General features: G+C 42.6%; 1 protein-coding gene across 1 annotated transcript in view; it reads right to left on the bottom strand.

Moving 5' to 3' along the window:
* LOC147718734 (sodium- and chloride-dependent neutral and basic amino acid transporter B(0+)-like) overlaps positions 1 to 23,980 on the bottom strand; it is a 746,574-nt gene that overhangs the window by 600,353 nt on the left and 122,241 nt on the right. The window contains exons 2-3 of the mRNA XM_086966771.1: positions 19,974 to 20,118; positions 872 to 1,003 (exon numbers count right to left, since the gene is read on the bottom strand). Coding sequence (XP_086822897.1) covers positions 872 to 1,003; positions 19,974 to 20,118 — 277 coding nt within the window. The remainder of the gene's footprint in view (positions 1 to 871; positions 1,004 to 19,973; positions 20,119 to 23,980) is intronic.

The raw sequence follows: 23,980 nt of genomic DNA, 5'->3' as shown, positions 1-23,980 counted from the left end.
TAGTAAGGGCTCAGCTCAAAGGAGCGATAGGGCACTTTACCTCTCAAACACGAGGTGCATGCAGGACATAAAACCCTACAGTGTGTGGAGTCTGATCGACATCTTCTTACGGAAACTAGTACAAAACTGGACGAGAAGATGAGAGCATGCAAATATGACACTACTAGGTAGAACACAGGATTGTTGGCTCAAACATATTTACATTTCACATTTTGTAATTTTAGAAACTTGGCGATAAAGTGTGTCTAGAATTACACAGTTTTTTGGTTAGGTGCCGAAGACACTCCCTCCTTTACTCAACGGCAGTAATACCAAATGTTGGGAGTACACATAGGAAAGGAGCATAGAAGAGTGTTAATTGACTACACTAGATATGTGCATGAATGACCTTAGATTTCCCATTCGAGGGCATTATTTCAAGGTCTCTTTTAATTCCAGTGGGTCTCTAACTACAGTTAACAGCTCCATGCGATTAATAATATATTGATTTCGTCGGCTGAAAGCATTCAAAGTGTCCTATGACATTCCGGAACAAAATAAGGATTTCCCTTTTGATAAAAACATTTGCGGAGAAATATTTTGGCGATGACAACTGAGCATGCTCAATTTAAATTTAGATGTCTATGCTATTACAACAAAAGCAAATATTAATCTTTCAGTTGAGCAGATTATTTTAAATATAACCAGGCTATAAGGAAAATATATCAGGAATAAGAAATACGTGCAGTTGTACAAGCTGAGACACTAAAGGAACGGAAGAACATAGAGAAAATAAAAATGTATGATAATCAAGAAAAGCCGAAAGTATCAATAAATAATATTAAATAGATGAAGATAAGATTTTACTACATTCGCAGCTCTATCATACTACCTTGAAAAAACGGAGCAGCTCTCCACACCAGAACTGGACCCAAACTGGCAAACTGTCCTAAAGCAGATTCAAGAAGGTACAGAGGCAGTCCAGTAAATATCATCATTATTAGGTATGGAATGAGGAAAGCACCTGAAATCAAAGAAAAATCGTATAGATTATTGCACTATTGTGTGTGCAAACATATCGAGATTCAACTACCAACAAACTATGGAATGAACATGAAATACATATTAATCATTGAAATGCAGTTTTCTGATACAATAAAAATTGGTGTAAAAAGAAAGTAGTATTCATTAAAAGACATTGGGCCTGACACACAAAGACTTTACTGAGTGGGTGTGGCTTACCCGTGTAGTACTCCTGAATCACTGCTGGAATTCCAGAAGTAAGTAAGATACTCCTGGCTCGCGTCTTGAACGTAGAGATACGCCTGTAGTCCTACAAGAGTTACGCACAGCAAATGTTTTGTGAAACAGGCTCTTTATGTCAAAAAACAGCAGCTATATTTTGACCATAAACAGATTCCATGGAATGATTCTGACATTTGTCAGAGATGTTCTATGTCATTTGCCTCCTAGTTATATGGTTCACAAGAAAATTAAAGCTGGAGCAACATACCCATTTTCATTTTTTGGTATTAACTTTTTTTATGCTGAAATTTTTGTTCAGGGCAGAATTGCATGCACTGCCCCCTTAAGCCTCTGGACCCACTCGGTACACTTTTTCTCTTGTCAGTGCTAAGTTAGTTTTAGAAGTGTGCTAATTTAAAGTTTATGACGCCATGGGGTATATTCACAAGAACATGCGATAACTACAGCAAGAGTAGCGTAACGCTACTTTCAACATCGCAGTCCAATGCGGGAAAATAACCCTGTGACAACACAGCGTTAGCATGCGATAGTTTGTCGACACCGCGGACAATGTCCACAAAACAACCACCTCGACAATGATAAAAACACAAACCCCAATGCGGCAAAACCTGCGATGGGCAAAGGCATGATAAGAAAACAGTGACAAACAGCGCGAAGGCTGCAATACTCACGGCAATGTGGGAAAATAGTACAAGAACAGCATATGGAAAATGCTACTGAACACAAATCATCAACAGCATAGTACCACGGATACACCCTGGCCAACTGAAGAGGACAACATGTACACCACAACATTCAAGCATCATGGAAGAACAGAACCAACAGGCACACCGCAAGAAAGAGAACTGTGGCAGACAAATCAGAGCCGCAGGAGCGTCACACCCACCGTGCAGCATACGCAGCACAATCAGGATTGCACCCCGGCGGCGACAACATCCCGGGACAAACAACACCCCCACCACATTTGAACACAGGACACAACTAGTTCAGCAAATGTGCACAACCTGCCAAATCCTATCTGAAACGCAGGGAAATGTAACATCAAAATGTACAGGTGCAAGCTGAAACCTGCAGAAATGTTTTATTCACACATAAAGTGCATTTGGATATTTTCTAATGTTGCTTGATTGCCATGGACGGTCACAATGTGATGTGCTCATGAGAAGTAAGTGCCAATGATGGTATTCCTACAGGCCATTCCTGCTGCTGCTGCAGAGGGATGTGGGCCACCTGCCCCATCAACAACATCATCGGCTGGTACCTCTGGAACTGGGATCCATGGGGCCCTTATGTGCACACAGATGTTGTGCATCACACAACATGTAACTATCCGCTTGCACACGCTGTCCGGGCTGCAGAGGAGCTTCCCAACTGTGCCGTCCAGGCACCTGAAACGTGACTTCAACACGCCAAATGTGCATTCAACGATGCCCCTGGTACGTATGTTGGCCACATTGTACTGCCTCTGGTCGGGTGTGTTCAGATCTCGGAGGGGTGTCATCATCCAAGATAGAGTGCATATCCTTGATCACCTGTGACAGTGCAGGGAAAGAAGACTTGATATTTGGTTCGGCAGAATGTGTTGGCAGGTCCAGCAATCCAGTGATGCCTGTGCTGCCTGTGTGTGGGGTGAGTGTTAGCCAGCCCGAAGGAAGTAGCTGAAGTAGGCAACTACACCATCAGTCATCAGGCACTCGGACATGCAATGTCAGGACTACAAGGGGGATGACATGAGTTACACAGGGCTTGTGGCCTCAGATGCACAGCGAGCCACATGGGCCCACCGCCGCGGGACGCTGACCTGCAGGGTACTGGGGTAGGGTCATAAGAGCAGAGCAGTGCTTCAAAGGTGTTTTGTCTGCCGGCATGTTGGTTCTCCGCTGTGTTGGGACTGTCAGCCTGTGGGCGATGTGCGTCATGATGCGGTGAATTGCTGTCCTTTTGAGCCTGTAGTGGGCAATGACTTCCTCGGGCATTAGGTCTGTGAGAGTGGTGCATTTTCGGAAGGTCTGCTGTCTTACTCTGCGCTGCCTCTGTGGTGGTCTGGGGTGGGGGGCGAGTCTGGGTTCAGGGGGTGGTGGCGGTCTGAGGGTGGTGGGGGTGGGTGTTGTGGCCCTGTAGGGACACCGAGCTACATGAAGAGTAGCTCCATGGCGTTGTTCGTTTTTTGGATGTGGCTGTACTAGTACTACTACTACTCTACTGCAGGTAGTCGTCCGTCTTTACACCTGCCTTAGGTGTTAAATGCCTGCTGCTACCGCAGCCTATTGCGTGTTTTGGATTCGCTCTGTGGGTCTGTCAGTTCGTTGTGAAAGTGGTGTTGCTGTTTTTTGTGTGTTTATGCACAGGAACGCCTACTCTGCATCTCATTAGCGTTAGTTGGTGGTATCCGCCGTGGTGTTTTGGGGCTGTTATCGCAGGAATACTGGTGTTGTCTGCTGTTTGCAACAGCTTATGAATGGGGAGTAAGTTCTATCTCCACTTTTGATGTGTTAAGGTGGTGATAAATTGGAGGTAACTGCTTGTGAATATGCCCCATAGTTTCTTTTCAAGGGCAACTCGTGCACCTTTTCACAACACTAGAACATCGCTATGGGGCACCTCCACGTATTATTCAATTCCAAACAGACGATAATAAGTGCATACTTGCCCAGACAAAGGGCCCTGTATCTAGCAATTGACTAAACATGTGTCAGTGTTGATCTTTTGTCAATAGGTACATGATTTACTGTCACTATTCTCAGAATCAGTCTCAATCGGTTCTGCTCTGTTTGGTTTGATCTTCAATTCTCCCAATAGTTTCTTTTGCAAGTTCTCTTTGATGCCGTAGGCCATTCATCTCACTGCTGAGTATTCTTCAGTCACAATTACATTTGAACCTTGATCAGCATTTCAACTCTCTCTATATTGTTTCTTTCCCTTGTGGGTTCCAGAGACTGAAAGTTTCAACATGACTTTGTTGCAGCGGGGATTCTTAAATTTAAGTCTTCGAATGTGATCATTAAATACCCTCCCCGATTGCTCACATGGACATTTGTTCATTGACAAGGATAATTGAGAAGGAGCCATCATTTACATCGAACTCCATGAACGCTGAAGTCCATCTGAGGCTTCACAAGAATCAATAGAGCGTTGGTGTAACATAAAAGGTTTTTATTAACAATTAGTTCAGATCGTTTCATTTATTCAATAAGTATTAATATTTAGTCATCATCATTCCAGATTCAAATAATCCATTATTCACTATTTCAAAACACTGTAAAATACCACATTAGTGAGGCTTACAAATAAAATAGAGAACATACATCAGGTGAGTTCCATTAAGGTATCCCAAATCTAAGTTAATACAGTTCATGCGTAAAACTGGCAATTTCTCCAAGAAGCAAGGAAAAGGTATCAGTTTTAGAAATCCAAATGATGATGAGAGAATGAAAATGTATAGGCATTAAGACATACTGCCAGATTCATCAAAGACCCGTTTTGCGAGTCTTTAATAGCGATTCATAAGGAATCGCTATTACAGACTCGCAAAACGGAATTCATGTAGGAATCGCAAAATAAAATGCGATTCCTACACATTCCTTATTTGCGATTAGCAAATTGCTAATCGCAAATAAGGAATAACTCCCCATTCATTCCTATGGGCCTAAAGGCTAAAGGCCCATAGGAATGAATGGGGAGTTATTCCTTATTTGCGATTAGCAATTTGCTAATCGCAAATAAGGAAGCGATTTCAAGGGTGCTAAGGGTGTCCAAAGGACACCCTGTAGCACCCCTGAAATGTAATCTACATTGGTGTTGCGCACACACATGTCCAAAGGACATGTGTGTGTGCAACATGCAACTTAGAGAAATGCATTTAAAAGCATTTTTCTAAGTTTTCGCTATTTACCACAAGGTTTGACCTCGCGGTAAATAGCGGCCCGAAATTGCGAATTCGCAATTTATAAATGGTTAATGAATTGCATTTAAAGAATCTCAAATAGAGATTCCTTAAATGTAATTCCTCGCAATTTAGCGAAATCGCATTTACCGATTTTTGCATTTGGGATGATGAATCCCAAATGCAAAAATTGCGCTCGCAAAGGGCCAGATTCTCAGGATCTGGCCCTTTGCGAGCGCAATTAAGCTTCATGAATCTGGCTAATAGTCCTTAAACAGCGAATATTAGTAAAAGCTGAAAAAGTATTCTTAGCTATAAATCAACAGGAGTACCTATCCCATAACTGGGATACAGGAGAGGCCCAGATGCCTGATTTTCTTCTTCAGTTAGGTGTATTTTATATTGCTGTTGCTAACTGATTTGTGAAAACCTAAAAACAGTATTGCTTTTGTCAGTCATTTGGCTGTGATGGATGGTCTATTTTCCAGGACTATTGCAACCCAAAAAATAGAAGCCTCCCAGCGGGACTAATTATTGTCTAAATGTCGGTATGTTTTATGCAGGTCATGGCTCAGTCGGAGTGTTACAATGTTAAGATAGTTTACTGACAGCTTCAAGGCAATATTCAGTCTAATGCTTTACCTACATCATTGGTGATCAGATCACAACAAAAAGAGAATTTAAGTTAACAAGGACCTTAATCACAAGTGGGATTACCACACTCTTCAAATGGCTCCACTCCAACACTAGACGCACTGTCACCCAAGCCTCATCAGCAGTTACCTGGACGACAGCAACACCCTCTACGTGGGAATCACTGCTGAACTACTAAGCAGACCATCCAAAACACAGCAGCCATGATCATCCTTGAAAATAGAACTGCATCTCCCCCACCTCAAAGCCCTACACTGACTCCCCATCAGCAAACGGTTCCAGTTCAAACTGCTCGCTTTCGCCTTCAAAGTCCTACACAACAAAGGCATAGCCTACCTTAACCACACCGCGAACTTCCACCAACCTACCCACAGACTTAATTCCTCGCCCCTCTTCATGGCCCACTCCACCCGCATCCACAGAAGCGGGAGCAGTGGCCGCACCTTCTCACACCTGGCAGCCAGGTCTTGGAACGGACTCCCCCTCCACCTCCATACATACCCCACCCTGCAGGAGTTCAAGATGGACCTGAAGACCTGCCTCTTCGACAAACTCAGCTCAGCAGCAGTAACCTTTCCCCCACTTCCAGTGCCTGGATACTCTCTGGGGTGATAAGGATCACTCTACAAATTCAATTTGTTTGATTGAAGTGTTAAGTATTAGGTAGTTCCTAAAATTGACATACTAGGAGAGACAGGATTGACAACCCATCTGCACCAAGCAGAATACTGATTTATTTTAATGCTGTGAAAACGGCACCAGGCCCAATTATTGAATGGTCTTAGTTAAGTGGGTGTAAATTGTGTAATTACGTGCTGCCTAATTACGTGGAATAACCCCAAAATTCCGCCAGATCATGTTGAATTATGTGAGGACTAATTCTGAGTTTAGTGCTATTTTCTTAGCACCAAAATGCACCCAGCGGTCCAAATTCGATGCAAGGATGCATTTTGCATTTGGAAACAGTGATAAATGCAACAGACCGTGGATAGCGAGCTCAAGCAGCCCCTCACGCTTGTTAATTGTGCACTTTGGGTAGGATTTTCCCCCAACTTACTCCAAGCATTTTGCATTAGTTTAGCAAAATGCACTCTTGCATCTAAAATAGACATGAAAGTGCATTTTGCTCTAAGAAATAGCATTAATTGCAACAGAGTGCAATTAGTGAGTGCAAGCATCTGCACACCCTCACTAAATGTGCACTTGCAGTAGGATTTGTAGCACCAAATTATTCTTAATTACACAAGTGGGCATAATTACGTTAGAATCTGAAATTCCTCTTCCATGAGTAGTGTGAAATTACCAAAATTACTCCGATTACTCCAGCGTAATTGACATTCAGCCCAGGACTAGTCCTAAACTTGGGTGTTAATTGTTATTGTTTTGTCTAGGCACTTTTCAGAATCACTTTGATTTAAATGTCCGTATAAAGCGATCTCATTGAATGTGTGAAGACAACATTTAGCTCACTTAATGCTTTTATGTTCCTCGACATTAGCAGCACATAAGTTGTGTCTTAAGCTGTATCTTAAACTTATCATAAAAAAGATATTTGAGTATTTATTAACTTCAGAACAAAAGAAAGCTGACTAGCTGTACCTCTGTTTTAACATTATTAGTAATTTCATTATTTTATCTTAGAATTTGTAAAATATTATTTATTATTACTTGATGTAACTATTTTTATTTAAATCAAAGTATCCCATTTTTAAAATATGGCTATATTTTATGGACTAGAAGTGTAAAAAAAACACCTTTTAAAGCATGCTAGCTTCACCTAACTGTGTGCACAGGTTGCGCCTGGGGTATAAAGCTGCTCAAGGGAGAGGCAGTCCTTTGCCTGCTTTTTTGTCCATTAACTCCACCCCTAGGTCCTGCAAACATAGTTTAGGAAACATTTAAATTATCTAATACTACTTTAAGCCTTTTCATATTGTCTCAGGACGACTTTGCTGATTCTTGTGTACTTAGCCCCTTTCTGCTGACTGTTCCGATTGCACAGATTTGACCCGCAATCTGGCGTTATCTACATTGGAAGATGGAAGTGCACCAAGCCCTGACAACCAGGAAAAATGAAACTACTCTCTACTACTTTAAGACAGTTCCCAATCTGTATGCATACATGTCTTCCTGTATGTGTTTGTACATCTATGAGAATATAGACATGTGAACTGATGTGCGTGCATTCATGTTTATGGTGGGTCACAGAAGACTGAGAATATGTTTGAGGACCTGGGGCTCACCAAACCCTAATGGTGCCCATAATTGATGCCCTGCAGATGTTCAATCAATCAGGGGCTTGTTAAGCGCAACTACTCACACATAAGGGTCTCAAGTCGCTGGGGGTGGGAGCAGGCTCCAGTCCATCAAGGAGGGGGTCTGTTGAAGAGCCAGGTTTTGAGAATGCTTGCGAAGATGGGGAGCAATGTTGTCTGTCTGAGGTGGAGCGGAAGTGCGTTCCAGGCTCTGGCCACGAGGAAGGAGAAGGAGCGGCCTCCCGATCTGGTCTTTCTGGTGTGGGGGACCGCGGCGTAGGAGAGTTGGGCTGATCTTAGGGTCCTTTGAGGTGCGTGGAATTTGAGTCGGCTGTTCAGGTATGCTGGTCCGGTGTCATGGAGGGCCTTGTGTGCATGGGTGAGCTTCTTGAAGGTGACTCTAGACTCGATTTGGAGCCAGTGGAGTATGCGCAGGTGCTGGGAGATGTGGCAGTGTCTTGGCAGGTTGAGGACCAGTCTTGCGGCAGAGTTCTGAATGTTCTGTAGCTTGCAGTGAGGTTTTTGTTTATACCGGCATAGAGTGCATTGCCGTAGTCGAGTCTGCTGGTGACAAGGGCGTGTCTGACAGTCTTTTGTGCTCGAGGGGGATCCATTTGAAGGTCTTGCATAGGAGGCGCAGGGTGTGGAAGCAGGAGGACGAGACAGAGTTGATCTGGCAGTCCATTTTGACCTTGTAGTCCAGGATGATTCCCAGGCTGCGTGCGTGTTACGTGGGGGAGGGCGGCCTTCCGAGGACGGGGGGCCACCATGTGTCATTCCAGGCATTGGGGTTGGGCCCATGATGAGTACTTCTGTTTTGTTGGTGATTAGTTGTAGGCAGCTGTTTTTCATCCATTTGGCGACGGCTTCCATACTTTCTCAAAAGTTATGTCTGGCAGTGTTGGGTTTGTTGGGTAGGGAGAGGATGATTTGTGTGTTGTCTGCGTATGGCACAATGTTGAGTCTGTAGGTTCTGACAATGGAGGCGAGCAGAGCCATGTAGATGTTGAAGAGTGTTTGGCTTTGGGAGGACCCCTGGGGGACTCCACAGGTGGTTGGTGTAGGGTCCAAGAGGAAAGGGGGAGTCTGACCTCTGCGTTCTGCCAGAGAGAAAGGAGTGGATCCAGTCGAGGGCCTTGTCCTGGATCCCTGAGTCATGGAGTCTGTCTATTAGGGTGCGGTGAGAGACTGTGTCAAGGAGGATGAGGGCTACTGTTTTTCCTCTATCCAGTAGGGTACAGAGGTCATCTGTTCCGGTGAGGAGGGCGGTTTCCGCACTGTGTTTTTTTCTGAAGCCGGATTTGGAGGAGTCGAGGATGTTGTGCTCTTTGATGAATGTGGTGCTAGCATCGTGGCCATCATAATCCATAAAATAATGTGGCACAATAGTGGCCCATGTTTACACAATAACAGCCGGGGACAATCTCGATAGCTCTACCATATTAGTGGTCCATTCTTGACATTTTGTGGTAATTCATGGTGACCGATCTTTGACGTACTGGGAATGTTTTTGATGGCAGTTTAACTATCCCAGGTATTTTATTGGCATTCCAATGGCATATTCTGAGTATTCTTTGTAATATATTCTTTGCTATATTCTCTCTATACCTGTAATCAATATGTGTCCATTTTTCCTTTATTACAAGAAATAAATACTAGTATATTAGTGACCCAATATTGACATATTATTTGGATTATTGTGGGCAATCTGGCTTTCACTATCATAATAGTGTCCCATTTATGATGTATCGTTGACAATTTTGACAGCATTCTGCCAATCCATGGCACAAAAATGGCCAAAATATTATATATTGTGCACATTCTTGACAATATTCTGGCTACCCATAGAATGGTGGTGGCTCATCCTTGATATTTCCGGGGCATTCATGACAACATCGGTCTATTTGTGGAATAATGAGATAGACGACAGTGTTAACAAAATGAGAAATGCGAAATCCACATATTTTTGGATCCGGCACTAGCCAACACTTTTTTAGTTTACTAACCTATACATATTTGATTCAGTTTGATTTGATTTAATTTAAGATTTTATAGAGTGTACAAATACATAAAAGGTGCACTGGCACTTAATGAAACTGACCACTACGGAAAGTGAAATAGGCAAAAGTAGCCACTGGCTAATGAAGAGCAAAGTCTTCAAGAATCATCGCAATTTCATTAACTAATAGGACATTAGAGGCTGGCTGATTTTAGTGTTGAGAGCTTAAAACTAAGGAAGCTCATCTTACCAGCGAATCAAACCAATGCTTAGGGTCACTAAAAAGAGGACATTACAAGACCTCACATGACAAAGAGGAGTATAATGAGTAAAATTGTCTTAAATTGTTGGGGGCTAAGAAGCGGTATTTATTTATTTATTAGAGAGTTTTATATAGCGCTGACAAGACCCAAGGGTATCAGAGTTCTTTACAGCATGTACACAGGTAAATAAGAAAGAGCAGACCGACAGAGCAAAAAATGGGGAGTCTTTGGGAAGACACTAAGGCATATTGGTCCAAAGGTTAAAGGTGTCGAGCAAGGAGCAGAACCTTATGTTTTTTCTTTAAGGTCACAGAGGAGGAGTTAGGGCTGAGTTCTGCTGGTAGGGAGTTTCAGATTTTGGGGGTATTTCCCAAAAAGGAGAATGCCAGGGCTTTTTGTTTGTGTCTCTGTGGGGGAATGAGAACTAGGTTGTTGGTGCTTCTCAGATTTCTTGCCTGGACTGCCTTGGTGAGCTTAGCTGCAAGATAGACTGGTTTACCAGCATGAAGGACTTTGTGGGTGAGACAAGCAGTTTTGAACGGGCAGAGTGCTTCAACGGGGAGCCATTTGAGGGTGAGATATGATTGTGCCTTTTTTCTCTAGTGACCATCCTTGCTGCTGTGTTTAGAGTTGTTCTCATGGGGGCTAGATGAGATTTTGCTCTGCCTGTGAGGGTAGAGTTTCCGTAGTCTAGTCTGGATAGACCCAGGGCATGCGTTGCGGTCTTGAGATCATTAGGCAGGAGTAAGGGCTTGATTTTGTTGAGTAGTTTTAATGTGTAGTGGGAACTCCTTGTGGTAGCCTTTATGTGTGAGTTCATGTTCAGGTCCAGTAAGATGCCCAGCGACTTGGTGGAGCCGGTCAGGGTACGTGCGAAGTTTAGGGAGTCCATAGGCATAATCCATTTTTGAACCTGGTGGGTTTTTCCGTCGTTAGCAAGGAGAAAGATTTCTGTCTCATCTTGGTTAAGTTTTAGGTGGTTGGGTGATAGGCTTTTTTAAATTTTATTTAGGGTTTTGTTGAGGCGGCTTATGTCATCTGGGAAGGAGACTTCCAGGTAGAGCTGGATGTCATCAGCGAATAGGTGGTAGGTGATGTTGGCTTGATTGATTATGGTAGTGAGGGGCTCCATGCAGATATTGAAGAGAGTAGGTGAGAGGACTGAGCCCTCCGGAACACCGCTGGCTATTATAGTGGAGGTATCCGAGATTTTGATTTGTTGAAAAAGGTTGTGAAAGAAAGAGGTGAACCATTTCATCACCATGCCATCTGCTCCGATCCATTGTTTTAGGGTGTTGAGAAGAAGTTTATGGTCCACCATGTCGAAGGCCGCAGATAGGTCTAGGAGGATGAGCAGGCAGCAGCGACCAGCATCCCTACATTTGTGGATGTCCTCTGCTATATTTAGTATAGCTGTCTCTGTGCTGCAGCCCTTTTTAAAGCCTGATTGGTGAGTTGAAAATATATTGTTGGTGTTGATGAGCTGGTTGAGTTGGAGTAGGACACATTTCCCGAGGATTTTAGCCAGGAAGGGCAGGTTAGCGATTGGCCTGAAGTTGTTAAGGTCCTCAGTGTCTAAGCCTGGTTTTTATGTAGTGGAGAGACTTGGCCAAGTTTTAGGCAGTCTGACATGACCCCTGTGTTTAGCGAGCTGTTTATTATCATCGTCGAGAGGGGTGGAGGCCGGGAGGGGGTCTGCGAAGTGGGAGGAGGGTTTTAAGTTTGCAATTAGTTCAGAGATGTCCATTTCTGAGAGTGGGTTAAATGCTTTCCAGCAATTAAGAGTAGAGGGGGATCCTGGGGTTTGATTGCCCCCTTTGTCTCAGGAAGGGGGGTTCCTACTTCGGAGTCAGGCATTGTGGATATCAAGGGAGGACTCGATCAATGTAATTTTCTCATCAAAGAATTTGGCGACTTTGTCGTAGCGTTCTTTAGAGCCCTAAGGGGCTTTAGCGGGAGGTTTCTAAGTCTGTTTTTTACGATGTTGAAAAGGTTTTTTGGACGATTTATTGCATTGTCAAGGGCGCTGCGGAAAAAGGTAGCTTTTTCTTTGAGAACGTGGTTTTTGTATGTTCTGTGTTCTGCTCTGAGTCGGTGGAGCTGAGTTGAGGAAGGGTTGACTCTCCAGTGTCTTTCTGCAGCTCTGAGTTGATGTGTTTCGGAGTTGAGATCCTTGGTGAAACAGGATCTCGAATGGGTGTCTCTAATCTTTTTAGTTTCAGAGGGGCTACTTGGTCTAAGACAGCTGTCATCATAGAGTGAAAGATGGTTGTGAGTTCAATCGTTGAGAGGTCGCCTGATTTAGGGGAAAGGCTAGAGATCATTTTTTTTTACAGCTCAGCTAGGGGAGCTTGGCTTAGGTTTCTGAACCACTGAAGGGTTTTCTTAGTATGGATGGGGTATGATTCTTCCAGGTGTAAGTGGAACAGGATGTTGCGGTGGTCTGAAAAATCAACTGTGAAGATGTTGATGGTTATCGCCTTCTCTTCGGCTATGATGGTGTCAAGGGTGAGCCTCTGTTGTTGGTTTGTTCTTTGCAGTGTGGTTAAGGTTGTGTTCAAGTAAGACTTCTTTTAAGCATTGGATTTGAGTGTTTTTTTCATCATTCCAGGGGAGGTTGAAGTCGCCTAGAATTATGTTGTTGGCATCTGAGAGTGAGCAGTGTGTTACCAGGTCTGATAGGTGTTCGAGGAAGGTGCTAATGTTGCCTGGGGGGTGGTAGAGAAGGTGGTAGTTTGTTGAGATATTCAAATGTGCTGTAGGTGGAGGAGACAGATTCCACAATTGTGATAGTATTCTTGTGGGCAATGGCTAAGCCCCCGCCTATTTGATTGATTATGTCTTTTTTAATGATTGTGAACCCAGGAGGAACTAGTAAGTCAAGGATCGGGAAGGGTGATTAATTAAGTCAAGTTTCTGTGATGAATGCAATATCAATGTCATAATTAAGGATGGTTTCCGCCAGTTCTGTAGCATGCTTGGAGACAGATATACAGTTTATAAGTAAAGCGATAAGCTTTAAAGGTGATGTACATGACCTTAAAAATAAACTTCTTGTGTATGGGCAACCAATATATCTCAGAGAAGCAGAGGCAGAAACATTGAGTGAGGTACCAATCGTCAATCTGGCAGCAAAATGCAGAATTCATTGAAGTCTCAAAAGGAGATCAAGGGATGAGGCAAGAATCAATGCAAAACCGATATCCAGGGCATGTAAGTCATTGCCTCGATGATTAAGCAATGCCACTTAGCAGACAACAATGGAGAATCTTGCACAATACTTTTAGCTGAAAGAACATGGAAGAAAACAGTGTAATAATCCAAAGCAAAAGACAGATCACTATCAAAGAAAACTCCCAAATTAAGGACCACAGAGGTAGACATTCAAAGGAGGGCAGGCCAGGGTTCTGTTTTTGCCTGAAATTTTAATATTCTCCATTTTGTCTGTAATCAGCTTCAGGCAATTCTTCATACCATCAATAAAGTGAGCCTACAATGAAAAGATGCAGGGCTGTCATTCTGCATCTGCCCATCAATAGAGACAATATTTTGTTTCAGCGTAACTGAGCCATCTGACACTGGTGGAAAGCATCAATTTAATAAAAGGAGGGACGTATAAATTAAAATGGGCAGTGGTGTTGGAAGCTTTTTCATAGTGAGAGTGTTGCCACCAATGTCACATCCTTAAAGTCAAAGGGATTGTAAAAAATCCAAGCATCACACAAAGAAAAACTGTTTCAAATGACCGATACCAGTTAAGCAGGAGAGAGATATGGGTGCAGTGTGTAGCTGGAGGTACATTTTGCAGCACACTATCACAAACATATCATTAAATCATGGTGTGGTAGTACAAGGTCAATTACAGACAGCACATTTTCCTTTGAAATGACATGCAGTTTTACATATATTACTATATAGGGCAGCATCGATTTATAATGTGTGGAGTTTCAATGAACATGTATTATTTGAACATCGCAAGAAAGTGTCATTATTGTATTAAACTCTCTGGGGCAGATTTACAAGCCCCTTGCGCCTCTTTTCCGCCGCCGTTGCGTCACTTTTGTGACGCAGCGGCGGCGCAAAAGATGTGCCATGGTGCGGGCTATTTACAACGTGACGCATCTGGGAGATGCGTCACGTTGTAAAGCCCTGCGCCTTAAGGAGGCATTCTGGTGCAGGGGGGGGGGGGGGGGGGGGGGCGTTCCTGCGCAGGAATGCCTCCTAAAAGTGGCTGAGTGAAATGTACAAGATTTCACTCAGTCACTTTTAGGCCAATGCTACGTTGGCCTAAACCAACGTAGCATTGGCCTACGTTGGCCAATACGTTTTGGCCAACGTATTGGCCTACGTTGACCAATACGTATTGGCCCAGTAGATTTCCTGCGTGGGAGGGTGCACTGCTGTATTGCCTGCTGTCATTTATAAAGGCATCACTGCTTTGCAGACTGTCTTTAAAAGTAAATTATGTGCAGATTTGGCTTTGGAATTAAAGGTTCTTCCAAAGTGGCAATAAAACTTATGTTTACATATGAGTCACACCTAAGGTCTCCCAAAGTGCCCCAGTGGGGGGTGGTGGGGGTGCCAAGTAACTATAAGCAGGGATATTATAAAGGATGTTTTATATACCCTGGCAAGGGTAAATCTGCCACTTTTGTGTTCCCAATTGCAGATAATTAGCTTCATAGGCGAACACTGGATTACTTTATTTAAGTATACATATTGATAGGAAGGAGCTCAAAGTGCCATTCAAGGACTCCACAGTTTGGTAATGATAAATCCAACATTTTGCCACTGCTGAATTTATCATAACTAATACAGAAAATACGTTATAGGACTTTCTTTTTTGTGAGCCAAAATCCAGCCTTCTAGTAGGCTCTCCTGATTGGTCAGCATTAACAGGCTTAGCCAAACTGCTTTGATGAGGTGATAAGTGGCCTGTACTGGGACAGAGGTTATCTGACAGGGAGAGATCTGCAGCTACAGAGAACAGGCCAGGACCAAGGCTAGGTAAATCAAGCTGGGCTTCAGAGAGAGCATTTAGTAAGGAATGCCAGGCCAACCCATCTCTTGTACCCTCCAGCTAAATGGCAGCCTGAAGAATCAAATTTGAAGAAGGACTAGAGTGGGAGTGATAATGGAAATGAGCTGCACCAGTAGGTTGGTTTACCCAGGTCTTACTCTCCAAGAAAGGAAGTCTCCATCTTGATATTTAAAAAGCAGTGCTTTGTGCGACAAGAATATGCCACACTTTGAAACAAGCTGTCATCTATAACTCATTGGACAGGGTTGCCCCCTGCTTGTCACCCTAGTTCACTGAATAAATATGTAAGAGCAGCATAGCATTTAGGCCTGGGTGTGGAATTCTGCTTCGCTCATGGAGTTTGCAGAGTTTTTGGCACTCCGTGTAGAGTTCTAAAAAACTCTGCAGAGCGGAGGTTTTTCTTCGCTCTCACCAATATTAAGTTGATGAGCACAAGCAAGGAAAATCTCACTCCAGACCACCTCCCGTTAAGACAACACAGGCAGTCCCAGATAGTTGCTACCGCGCTCGGGTTGAGAAGCCTTCCCTTTATGTTGAGGAAGCTGCCACTCGAGTAGAACATCTACTCAAATAGGAGAAAGAAGCAGCACCCTCTTGCGATGCATGTGATGCCACTCATGCTGATTTTACTGTATGTGATAAACACCCGGCACTAAATATCGGCTTGAACAACATGACATAATATACTCCACCACTTGGGAACTCCACCAAGGCACTACAAAGGATTGCAGGCTGAAGGATTGTTCCTGCTGACACTTAGAGCTACACCTCTGTGGACTTTGCCTTGCTTCAAAAAGGATTAAGAAGTGAACTCCCTGGAAGCAATAGGTCAACAGAGCTTACCTGCACCATCTCCCTCAAGAAGCCGCCAGCCTGGAGTGTGTCCAGTGGAAAATTAGGATTTGGTCTGGTGCATTGTGGGAATTGTAGTCCCAAACTTCCAAGGGTAGTCTCAGTGCTTCTAGACCCTATGGATTTGTGATTTGGATATTTTGGACCCTGAAGGAGAACTTCAGGAAGAAGTTCCAGATGTTTGGAGCAACTTTTAGAAAAATCTTCAAATGATGACCGACTCAACATCAAAAGTCAAGCTGGCTGCCTTCCACCCCAACCCGGCCTGGATTTCAGGTTCGTACTATTAAAAGAACAATGGTTCAAGGGTGGCCTGATAAGGTCCTCAAGGAATAATAATACTACTATAGCGATTAATTACTTAACGCTAGGGAGCTTGAGAAGTAGGTTCATACAAAATATTTTTTATTTTCTTTCTTTCTTTTTGTATACAGTTCTTATAACATTTTTCAGGTGCTCAAATAAGTGGTAAGGTGCAGAACGTGACATGAGTGAACATAGTGAAAAAACGGACTCTCACACAACAACAAGGCTAAAAAAACCACATGAATATATACAATGGAGTGGGGGTATTTCCTTGGGTAGGTCGACGACGTTTCGATCTGTATGAATTTCAGATCATCATCAGGACTCCTGAAACTATAAGGATTAGTTGGAATTAACGATTCGCATTTTTGGACCTACGAATCAATATACTTAGTTTATTGATATTGGTGCTCCCAGTGACATGGCTAAAATGCATGCACATTTCACTTCAATGAGGGGGGCGCTTAGCAATCTCACCAACTGTGTGCTGCGCATAATTATTTATCGTAAAAGAGTAATTGGCATGTACAATTCATGCAATAGCTTTTAAAACCACATCCGGATGACTCACATAGTATTATGGTTTAGTTGAATATTTCAGAAAAAAGGAGGTGGCTGATTTTGGAGCGTTATCTGCAGCAAAAAATATCCCAAAGTCATTGAACAAGAAAACAACTTAATTTTATCGTTTTTCATAGCTTAATGAGGTGATTAGAACTAGTAGTATTACTACCAGCACTGATGGTTATGGGGGAGAAGAATTAACTAATCATGTACAAGGCCCCGGCACTTTTGGTAGGCCCATACTCGCTTGGCTAAGACTGAATTTAAATTAAAACAGTCGATTTTTAAAGAAGTTCTATTCCAGGATTCCAGCAAGTCAGAAGAATTAACTTACAAATTATGTTGAAAACGCAGCTATAAGCATGGTCCCAGTAGCGCTCAATCAGGAAGGATTCAGGGAGGGTCCTACAAGAACCTAGGGAATAACATATCAATTATTAGCAGGGTTGGAATGGCTGCTTATGGAGCCTAGGGAGTCACCGCTGAAAGCTGTAGAGCCCCAGACTTCCAGCATTTGACTGAGGCCCTACGGAGAACAATCCAACGACATTGCACTGAAATCAGCCTGCTGGAGCGGACCGACAATGCTGAGAGAAAACCCTTCAGAAAAGTATATAAGTTTGATGGTAACATTTTGACTGAGGCCTATTGCTTAGTGTATCCGACCAGGGTCCATTGTGGTTGGTCTCAAACTTTGACTTTGTACCGGTCAAATGCAACCAGATTTTCCGAGTTGCTGCTATATGTTTTCAGTACAAAAGGGGGTGGTGAGTCCCTTGCTCACTTTGCCACTGGATTCAAGCAAGCCTTGCTGAAGACGGCTGTAATGCCAGAAACCGGTCCTAGGAAGCTTGTTTCCGGTCCAGGGAAGGCATGGCTTGGCAGTTCGGGCTGGACTGTTTCCATGAGGCAGAGGGTCAGACTGATTTGCATATGGCCATATTTGAAGTGGGGTGGCAGAGTGGGCTAAAGAACGGTGATGGATTAAACCCAGATCTGTTGACTGGGTGTGAGTGTTTGATTGGTTCAGATGCTCCGTCCATCACCACCCCCTTTTGTACCGCTTTTTTTGCCATAAAATGGCAGGGTATGCTTAGACGTGAGTCCCTTGCTCACTTTGCCACTGGATTCAAGCAAGCCTTGCTGAAGACAGCTGTAATCCCAGAAACCGGTCCTAGGAAGCTTGTTTCCGGTCCAGGGAAGGCATGGCTTGGCAGTTCGGCCTGGACTGTTCCCATGAGGCACAGGGTCAGACTGATTTGCATATGATCATGTCTGAACTGGGGTGGCAGAGTGGGCTAAGGAACGGTGATGGATTGAACCCAGATCTGTTGACTGGGTATGAGTGTTTGATTGGTCAGATGCTCCATCCATCACCACCCCCTTGTGTACCGCTATATGCTTTCAAGCAGCAGAAAGTGTTTCATCTTAAAAAATTATTATCAGCGGTTCCCTACATTGAATTGTTTTAGTGTTGGTATCATTTTAAAAAGTAAAAATTTCTTATTATAATTAATTGGTATGGGATTTATATTGTGGGTTGTATCTTACTCAATGTGTTGGTGTTTTTAAATGCTTGATGTACCTGTCTGTTGAGTTGAGCCTGCTTGACCGCAGCCAGCTACCAGTGCTTGAGCCAGGGGCTAATGCACTGAGACCTTGACTTGACCTCACATTGCGTTGGTGGCCTCATTGCTAGTGGTGAATGCATACTGACCCTTACTATTAATCCACCTTCCAAAAGTAAAGTTCAGGATTGGGTGGACTTTAGGGTGGTGAGGAGGATTAAGGATGTTGGTATAGTTGGAGTTTAGATGTAGAAAGGGGTTTTCAGGGTTCAGGGATGGATAGAGTTTAGGGGTGAATGGGTGATGTTACATACTTACATACATGGCTAAATGGGCAAACTGTGCCAATTTGAAATAAAACAATATTAGTTTTGAAAAAACGAATAATTCATAGTGATGTTAGGCATGCTTTCATTCAAAGGTAAAATAATTGTTTATTGGTCTGTTTTTAACTTAACTTAAAACATTGTCTAACATTCCGCATAGAGAAGACCCAAAAAAGACTCATTTTCATTTATATTTGCACAGGGAAAAACAAAAGGCAGAGGCTGTGCTGTAGGGCACACAAGAGCCTCCTGCCTCTCTTGTCCCTCTTCCCTAGCTCGGAGTCACTGGAGCCTTGAAGGCGAGAGGGGTAATGCTGCTCAGCTCAAGAGTCTTTCTGGCTCAGCTGCACGAAAAAAATAAGATTAGCCAAGCTGGGGAGAACCAGGGGCTGACCTCAGCCCCTTTTCACAGCTCTTGCTGTGAATGTTCATCAGCTAACAGTCATTGCCCTGTGCACGCTGTTAGCTTTAAAACGATCACAGAAACAGCAGTAAAAAGAAGGCTTTGGAGCTTCAGGGATTTCAACCCCCTTGAGCTCCGATGCCTTTGTTTTTTTAGCTAGGACGCTCTGCCCACTAGGGGTGAAATGTTCTAATAGCCTTATAGTCTTCTATAGCTGGTCTATTATACCTGTCATTCAAGGCCTACTCCCTTGTAAAGGAGTTCGCCTTTGTTTAGGTCCTTTAATGGCCGGTATAGCCTGGTACGGTGGGCTATAAAGCTATATTTGAACTTTGGAATGTAGGGAGCTCGATTAAAGACAATGAAGTAGGTCAGGGATTATAATGACTGGTATGAACTTTCTACTTCAACATTCCAACGTTTGTCTTTCTATTTATCTCTTTTTAATTTAGAACACTCTACCCTCAGTGGATGATTTGTTCCAGTAGCCTTTCAGCCTTTCTGCCTCATGCTATACTGGTTGTTCAAGACCCTCTGCTTCGATAGAGGGCCTCACCGCTCAGGTTCAGGGCCTTTGCGGGCACTAATAATACAATGAAAATAAATCTAATTACCTCCACCATTCTTATACGTAAGGTACGGGAATCTCCAGATGTTGCCAAGCCCCACAGCATATCCAACCATAGAGAGGAGATACTCTGTTTTATTGGACCAGGTAGCTCGATTAGTTCCATCATCGTTTTGTTCTGCCTGGGAATCCTGCGAATGTAAGAACAAAAGGACCTAGATGAATCATGATTTACTGTTTTACTGAAAGGTGGAGTCTGACATTCTAGTATACTTTTCTTTCCCTGTGCACCTACATTATAACATATTTGTGTAATATTTTTGGCCCAAACATTTATTTGCTTACAATTTAAAAGAATTATTTTTTTAGCTTATTTTACCAGAATTAGAACATTGATATGTAGTCCCAAATGAATTCTTATAGTGACAACATTGATAATTATTTATTTTTACTAATTTCGATCCATATTTATATCGAAATGGGAAAAAGACAAAATGTTCAATTTTGGCTTATTAAAACAAAGAATTGTAAGATGTTACACAACACGATACAGGTAAAAACAGTAAGAAAACAGTAATACATTCTAAGACAATGGACATTAAAGGCCTACTAGAAAAACGTGTGGCAAGATTGATAAACATTTAGTACACCTAAACAGAACATAGGTAAAATAGATATGTTTTTTTTTTTGTTTTTTAAATATATTTATTAAATTTTTCAAGAAATTTTTCCACATATTCCAACGTATGTTTACAGCACATTCCAATTTCTCAGGTGGTTATATATACATTTCATTGCTTATACAATTTTCATATCACAAGCAGATGTAATGAAAAGACTTGCCCCCCAACCCAAAACAGCCCTCAAAACAGATCACACTTTCTTATACTATTCTAGGTTTATCCTACTGGTTTTCCACGTCGTGATAGGTTGCCATATTATTTTACCTAATGCCTTGGCCCTTCTGCCTTTCCTGTCGTATATTGCCTTTTCTAAATTATAAATAGTGAGAAGGCTGGCAATCCAATCTGAGAATAGTGGGGGAGCCTTATTCAGCCAATTCCTTGCTATGCAGATACAGAACACTGCGATTGAAACAAAAATAAACTCTACTGGCATAGCTTCTATCGTATTTACCACCCCTAAAATGATTAATTCATCTGCAAGCTTAATCTTGATCCTAACTGTTTTATCAAAAAATTCTTCAATGGCCATTTTCAAAGTAAATAGTTGTGGGCACTGTGAAAACATATGTACAATGTCTGCCCCACTCGCATTGCATCGTGGGCATGTTATTCCTGTTGTCCCACCCCACTGGGCGATTCTAGCCGGTGTATGATAAAGTGAGAACACTGTTTTGAAGTGCTGTGATTGGAGGGTTGCCGAACATAGCACTGTTCTACCCAAATCCAATGACTCCTGAAAAGTTTCTGAGCCTGACCCCAATTTTTCCATCCATTTTTGTGAAAATTTTGCTCTTTCATCTGATTTGTTTTCTTTCAATTCTGCATAAAGATGTCTTATCGTGCATTTGCTAGTTGTTTCTATATAATCCATAATTTTGCATTGTCCCAACCCTGCCGGGCCACCTTGTTTTTGTGTTAGAAAACTCCTCACTTGGAGATATTTATAGAAACTATTATGCTCTAATCCAAATTTTGCTTTGAGTGCCCCGAACTGCAGGATATTGCCCTGCCTATCCAGTAAGTTCCCTATTTGCACTATGCCTTTATTATACCAATCATACATAGTGGCATCCTTAAAGATCTCCCTCGGCAGTGAGCTGTTTGTATATAATCTTGTATAATTATTAAATCTACCTAGCCCAAATTTTTTAGCCACTCCTTTCCACACCCTATATACTGCTTTCAAAGTCTTAAATCTCGTGTGTTTGAAATACGTGAATTTAGTTGTATTTAGAAACCCATTCTCTACTTCCTCCCCCAATAATAAGGCATAAACATTAGGTAATCCTGCCTCGGTGCCCGTTAGATGTTCCAAACCTCCCCCGCCTATTAACACCCTACTATATTGTAGTACAGCAGCCCAATAGTAGAGCCTGAAATCCGGTGCGCCCCAACCCCCTTTTTCTCTATCTACCGTTAAGTGTCTGTAGGCTCTTCTTGTTTTCCCTTTAACCCAAATGAATTTATTCAAAATCGATTCTAACTTGCTGAACCAAACATTTTCAAAAAATAAGGGTATGGATCTAAATAAATACAAAACTTTGGGAAATGTTACCATTTTGATGACATTAATTCGGCCCATTAAGGTCAGGTGTAAATTGTTCATTCTTTCTGTGTTTGTTTTAATTTTTTCCAACAGCGGGCTCATATTGATTTCTACTAATCTATCTAATTCGGCTGTAATCTTCACCCCTAAATATGTAACTTCAGGTGCTATTCTTATATCATGATAGTTTACCCAGTTGTTTTGTATTATTTGTGTTTTTCCTTTATTTAATGAATAACCTGAAAATGTGCCAAAAAGTGCAGCCTCCTGTTCGATTTCTATAATAGCTGACCCTGGATCTGGTGTAACCACTGCCACGTCATCTGCGTATGCAAGTGTCTTATATGCATGGCCGTGTATTCCAATCGGGAGAATATTTGGGTTTCCTTCTAATCTTCGCAGAAAAGAATCTAAATATAGGGCGAATAGCAGTGGTGAAGCCGGGCAACCCTGTCTTGTACCGCGCTTTATACGTATGTCCTCTGTATACCCTCTATTAATCCTCACCTTAGCTGTTGGAGCTATATATAGCGCCTTTATGGCCTCTATATAACCTGTTCCTATCCCAAACCACTCCAAGGCTTTCCACAGATAACTCCAGGAGACCCTGTCAAAGGCCTTCTCTGCATCCAAGAAGATGGCCGAGGCAGGGTCTCCTGCAGCTCCCGTAACATCCAATATGGTAACCATCCTCCTTGTGTGTTCCGTAGTCCCTTTACCCGGTATGAAACCATGTTGTGTTGTATATACCAACCCCTCAATTACCCTGCTAAGCCTTTGTGAAAGAGCCTTGGAGTATATTTTTGCATCCGCGTTCATGAGCGTAATTGGCCTATAAGAGCCAGGATCCAAATGCGGTTTATTCTTTTTCAAAATAACTACAATACTTGCACCGGCCCATGATTGTGGTGTATTTTCCCCTGTCTGTGCATGCCTTAAAATTTCTAACATATCAATCCCCAATGTGTTCCAAAACGTCCTATAAAATTCTGCCGGTATCTGGTCAGGTCCCGCGGCCTTACCTGAGGGAAGTTTCAATACTGCATTATGTATTTCACCCAGTGTTAGTGGCGACTCCAGGGCCTCTTTATCCTCCAGAGTCAATTCCTTGTGAGGGATACCAGCCAAGTAATCCTCTATTTCCTCTTCCTTACTTCTCACATCCTGGTCATAAAGTTCTGAATAAAACTCTCTAAACACCTCCCTCACATCTTCCACCTTGGTTACAACCTTCCCTTCTTTATTCTTGATTTCTTTGATTTCCCCGGCTGCCAGGTCTTGTCTAGTACGCACTGCTAGCATATGTCCAACCCTCTCGTTGAATTCATAACACTTTTCCTTTTTTGCTAAATAATTAGCTGCTGCTTTAATAGCCAATCTTTCCCCAGTCTCTGCCTTTTTCAATTCTATTTCTAATAAAATCTGCTCAAGAGGTTCTTGATTCGTAACCAACTGAATAAGCTGTTGTTCTAAGTTCCTTAAATCCTGTAGCCTACTAGCTAATTCCATTTTCTCCTTTTTGCTCCTGTGTAGAGTGTAAGCCAGTGTTTCCCCCCTTATCCCTGCTTTGAATGCATCCCAAACCATGCCTGTAGTTGCCGTGCCTCTGTTTACCTCCCAGAACTGTGTAATCCATGCCTTCATTCTACTGACATAATCATCTTCTTTGAGCAGCCCCCTTTCGAATGTCCAATTATATTCTTTGCGACTAGTACTAAGGTTCTGGGAGATGGTCAACACCAATGGATTGTGGTCTGAGGAAACCCGAGGTAACATTTCTATTTTCACTTCTGGTACTAAGGGACTAGAGACTAAGAAATA

This window comes from Lissotriton vulgaris, chromosome 4_1, assembly GCF_964263255.1.
Source record: "Lissotriton vulgaris chromosome 4_1, aLisVul1.2, whole genome shotgun sequence".
NCBI classification, from domain to species: Eukaryota; Metazoa; Chordata; class Amphibia; order Caudata; family Salamandridae; genus Lissotriton; species Lissotriton vulgaris.
The sequence above is the reverse complement of the archived record's forward strand: the minus strand, read 5'-3'. Positions and strand labels throughout refer to the sequence as shown.